The 5,443-nt window shown below is 42.3% G+C and overlaps 1 protein-coding gene across 8 annotated transcripts in view; it reads right to left on the reverse strand.

Annotated features, from left to right (window-relative positions):
- Wdfy3 (WD repeat and FYVE domain containing 3) overlaps positions 1–5,443 on the reverse strand; it is a 225,497-nt gene that overhangs the window by 129,846 nt on the left and 90,208 nt on the right. For all 8 annotated transcript variants that reach the window (XM_050155577.1, XM_050155582.1, XM_050155580.1 and 5 more), the window contains one exon: positions 1,238–1,361. In XM_050155577.1, the coding sequence (XP_050011534.1) occupies positions 1,238–1,361 (124 nt within the window). The remainder of the gene's footprint in view (positions 1–1,237; positions 1,362–5,443) is intronic.

Genomic DNA, 5,443 nt, shown 5'->3' on the forward strand with positions numbered 1-5,443 from the left:
GCACCTTGGGGTGCTTACAAACAATCATTAGAAATGGGCTAGTCCAGGTGCGAGAATTAGCCTGTAAGGGCTAGAGTTCATGGGCCAAGCAGTTCTTAAATGAATACAGTTTGTGTGTTGTTATTTCGGGCATGAGCTAGCCAAGCGGCCGGGGTGTTGGGGACGCAGCCCCGCCGCCGCTCCTTATTTCAACAATGGAGGAATGCTCCATGCGGGTCTATTCAACCTGCCTTCTTTTACCATCCGAGGGTACAGGTCCAGGTGGCACTGCGTCCAGGGGGTAGAGCCCTCCCACATCCATCATCAATCAAGAAAATGCCCCAAAGGCCTTAACTCTGTGTGCTGAGTGCCACATGGTGAGGGCATTTCTCAGCTGAGGTTCCTCACCGCACAGGACAGTACCTTTGTCAAACTGAAAAAAACAACTAACTACAACAGTTCTTAAGGTGCTTATGGTACAACACACACACGCGCGCACGCATGTACACACACACACACATGCATGCACGCATCATTCATGAGGCTAAGAAACACAAGAATGGTTTGGAAAAATAAGAAATGTTTTGATTGCAGAAATCATGAGCATTTTTCATCAAGGAAGTGTGACTTAACCAGGCTGAGTTTAGGCAAACTGAGTAAGGACTGTCCTTCTGGGAGGAACACGATAAGAAGAGATACAAAAGCACGGTCAACGCTGCAGCCTGCAGCAGCAGCTCACTCTGATCAAAAGACAGAAAAGGAAGCAGGAAAGGAGACGAGCACACGTGACGTCAGATCATAGCCTCTTGCGCATCATGCCGCGGTTGAAGGGTTTGTATAGAGGATGCAGGGTGATGGCAGGGTGGCACTGGAGGGGCCAGTGGCCCCGCAGGGCGGCTTCCAGCAGAACTGTTCTTTTAGACAGTGCATGCTCAAAGCAGCAGGCAACAGTGACTGTGGTGGAGAAGGGCTGCAGCTGAGGTCCAGGTGCCTGCAGCCGGGCTGCCCGCTACTACATTTCAGCAGCGAGTCTAACCCCTACTGCATTTCAGCAGCAAGTGTAGCCCCTACTGCATTTCAGCAGCGAGTGTAGCCCCTACTGCATTTCAGCAGCAAGTGTAGCCCCTACTGCATTTCAGCAGCGAGTGTAGCCCCTACTGCATTTCAGCAGCAAGTCTAGCCCCTACCGCATTTCAGCAGCGAGTTTACCAAGCTGCCATCCTCTCCCTAGGTCTGCTCCTGACGCCTCTGTAAATACCTGTGGATTTGTTTGATGCTCTCCTCCGAATCTCTGTCACCATTAGTCGCGAGACTTGCGTTGTGAACTGCAGAAGGTCAGAAAATTTTTCTGTCATAGTATTTGGTGGAGCGTTTCCAAAAACCTGTAAATGAGAGAAGCATTTAGTGAGGTCCTGTCCCTTTGCCTGAAATAAGAAGCATTTACCAAAAGAGCATACCTGGCCATGAGTTCTCATGCATATGAATGGGTTGAGTATATGATTAACTAAGCAAGCTGAAAAGCACCACTAAGAGACTTCAGAAAACATAACCATTCCCTGTGGAAGCCTAAACTGAAAACTCATGAAAGGGGGCGGTTTGCTGAGGGAAGACAGGTGCTCTATGGGAAGACGCAGACACAAGACCTACACTGAGCAGAGAATTCCTTCATTTTATTTGATATTTCAAAATAAATTCTAACCACAATCATTTTTAATATAAGGCTATCTGAAAAGATAAAGGAAAAAAATAGAAGGCTCATAAATAAACTGTCTTTCATAAAATTTTAGGACAAATGAACTTTATAATAATAATTCTTAAAAACTGGTGTAGACTCAGAAGAGCTGGGATGAAACAGGATGGACCGCCATAAGAGAAGAAGTAGTATTTTAGTAGCCATATGGATAGGCTGAATTTTTTAAAATGTTCTTTACAGCTGAAAGGGAATCCTGTCCTGTAAGCTGTCGTAACACTACACTTCCCATTTACAATGTGCTACCTGCATTATTACTATTCAAACGTCTGCTATAAAGCCAGCAAACATAATCTGCCCACATTCTTTCCCAAACGAACATCGCACTAGGCATTTGCAGGGAAGTTCCCTAAGTTGGTGTTTATATGCACACTGTCCTATAAGCAAGTACTACCTAGAGACTGGTAAAGGAAGACTGGGTACACACAACTGTACCCCCAGCTGAGGAGCTGAGACAAGCGCCCAGAGTGCAAAGCTGATCTGAACCACAGTGTCTGCTGTCTCAAAAACAAAAGCAAAACAAACACCAACCAGCAAATAAAACGCCAGAGCAACACAAACTGCAAACTCAACACCCCCAAAAAACTCAATGAGTCAAAAGATAAAGCCTAGTGAACCACCCTCCACCAAGTCCATCATTCAGTCTCCCTAAGACCTATGCATCACAGATGGATGCTGTATGCAGTGGACGCCTTGGTATCTGTCAGCATGTACAAAGTGGACCTCTCAGCATCTGCCATGCATTCTTGCTATATGTATGTAGACTTTCAGTATTTGTCATACATGTATGCTACATGTATATAGACGTTCCAGTCTTTGTTATGTATGTATGCTATTTGCAATTGGTCTCACCATCTGCCATACATGTATGCTGTGTGCACGTGGACTTCTCAGTATCTGTCATACACATACAATGTGGCTTTCTCACCATCTGCCATACATGTATGCTGTATGCACGTGGACTTCTCAGTATCTGTCATACACATACAAAGTGGCTTTCTTACCATCCGCCATACATGTATGCTATGTGCACGTGGACTTCTCAGTATCTGTCATACACATACAATGTGGCTTTCTCACCATCCGCCATACATGTATGCTGTGTGCACGTGGACTTCTCAGTATCTGTCTATCATACATAAATGTTGCATGAATGCATGTATGTAGACTTTTCAGCGCCTGTCATACATGTACTCATATGGATTTCTCAGCACCTGTCATATGATGTGGGATTCCCCTCTGTATGCTGTGACTATGTTTTATTACTATTGGTTATTAAATAAACTGCTTTGGCCTGTGGCAGAGCAGAATGTAGCCAGGCTGGAAGAGCTAGAGAGAGAGAGTCCGCGGAGTCAAGAAGATGCCATATAACTGCCCAAGCAGCAAGAGGTAACAAACCATGAAGCTCGTGGTAGAATATAAAATAATACAGTATAAGAGTTAGTTAATAAGAAGCTTGAGCTAGTAGGTTAAACAGTGTTGTGATTAATATAGTTTCTGTGTGATTATTCAGGTCTGGGCAGCTGGGAAATGAATGAGCAGTCTCTGTTTACAGTCATACATGTATGCTGTATGCACTTGGACTTCTCAGTACAATAATAAGACTTTATTTCACAGAGTCTAGAAAAATATACAGAAACCCCCACAATATCATTTTAGTATAGGATGTTTCCTATATCCTTATAAAGATACTGTTTCAAATTAAGTGGTAACTAATAACAAACCATTCTGCAAAGGTTGCTCTGGTCAAGAAGTAATCTGTTCTGTCAAGTTCACAGGAGGAATTTTTATGCTTTCAAAGAAAAATTGTTTTTAAAGAATTCCTCAATTGTTTCCTACTACAGTTTTTTAAACTTAAAAAATTAATTTATTCACATATAACCGTTTTGTTTACATTTCTGTTCATGCATTGTGTGCATACACAGGTTTGCCTGGGGCCCATGTGGTCAGAAGATGGTCCCAAACGACTTTGAACTGGAATTACAGTCTGTGGTTTGCTGCCAGGTGGGACTGGGAACTGAACCTGTGACCTCTCCAAGAGCAGCCAGCACTCTGTACCAGTCCCCTCCCCCCATTATGGCTCTCTGATAAATGTGTACTTTCAGTTAAATCTTTCGCCCGTTAAATAAGACCCATAGCTCTGTTTTTTGTTTGTTTTGTTTAGTTTTTGGTGATACGTGGGTATGAATACAGGGCTTCAATAAGGTAAGTAAGTGGCAAGTAACTTTTAGTAGCTTGGCTATATATATCAGCAAGACCAATATTCCATAACAAACTCAAGAAAAGATAGAAATTCAGGTACTGACTAGTAATTTTTGACCTCTACTCAGGGATAAACATGTAATTTTAAAATGAAGGTGTCTATAAATATTCCTGAGACACAGATTACATTGATGCAAACTATATTCTGCTTGTAAGAATTAAGTGTTTTATTTATCTGAGCGGAAGAAAGTTTCTAAGTAAACAGCCACTTCTTCCAGTGTAAGTCTTCATATAAGGCACAGAAAACATTCTGAAAATACATCCAACTTATACAAACTTGAATTTTATTGCTTCATTTCTATCACAAAATCTTTTCAAAAGATAAAAGGAGTATGTTCTGAAATGAACAAGCATGGCTTCTACATAAATGATATTAGCATAATGAAACAGCACTGCTCTTTATTCATTCATTCATTCATTCATTCACAAAAACTTGCCAAATTCCTACTGCGTGCCCAGCAGTGGTCGAAGAGCTGGGAACTCACAGGTAAATGAAGACTAAATTCTAGTGTCCACCAAGTTCATATTCTAACTCAGATGACAAATGCTAAGGAAATTAGCTTAAAGTTCTAATGACTCAGTTCACTCCCTAATAACACACACACAGACACACACACAATTACACTCACACACACATACATATACACACACACAAGAATAGCAGACTATAAATTTTAAAATTTATAGTTTTATGATTTATATCTATAATCCCATAGCCTCAGAGCTCAGAACTCCAGAGAGCTCCTGTTTCAGAAAGCAAAACATTGACTATTAAAATTAGGGGTTCAGCTTAGTGGTAGGGAATGCAGTTAGAATATGAGTCCCTGGGTTCTATCTCCAGCACTAAAAATAAATAGAAATAAAAATATTGAAATTAAAATTAAGAAGCTAGAGAGATGGTTCAATGAAGTAAGAGCACTTGCTGCGCCTACAGAGGACCCAAGTTCTATTCCTAGCACCCATGACAGGACACTCACTTCACCTACAACTCCAGCACAGGGGGGGGTGTCATGCATATATACACATAATTAAAAAGAATAGCAGGCATGTTAGCACACACCATTAATCCCAATGCTTGGGAGACAGAGGCAAATGATGCTTTGAGATTGAGGTGAATCTGGTCTGCACAGTGAGTTGCAGGACAGCCAGGGCTACGCGGTGAGAGCCTGTTTTAGACAAACAAACAAAATCTTGAAAATGAAGATAGCTATGTGCTATGAGGAATGGAGTGTCTAGTGTGGAGGAAGACTTCTGCAAGGCAACCTGAGGAGGTGACACAGACCCTAAGGACGACACTGTGCAAATGACATCATGGTGAAGAGGGTGAAGAGGCCTGGCAGCCTGGACCAAGGCAAGAAGGAGGAGCACAGCAACTGATCTCAGTCTGGGAAAACTGAGCAGACAAGGGCGCGCAGAAGAAAGCGTGCTCTTTGGGTTTTTTGTTTTGTTTTG

This window comes from Alexandromys fortis, unplaced genomic scaffold (assembly GCF_014885135.2).
Source record: "Alexandromys fortis isolate MF-2015 unplaced genomic scaffold, M_Fortis_MF-2015_v1.1 scaffold_87, whole genome shotgun sequence".
NCBI lineage: Eukaryota > Metazoa > Chordata > Mammalia > Rodentia > Cricetidae > Alexandromys > Alexandromys fortis.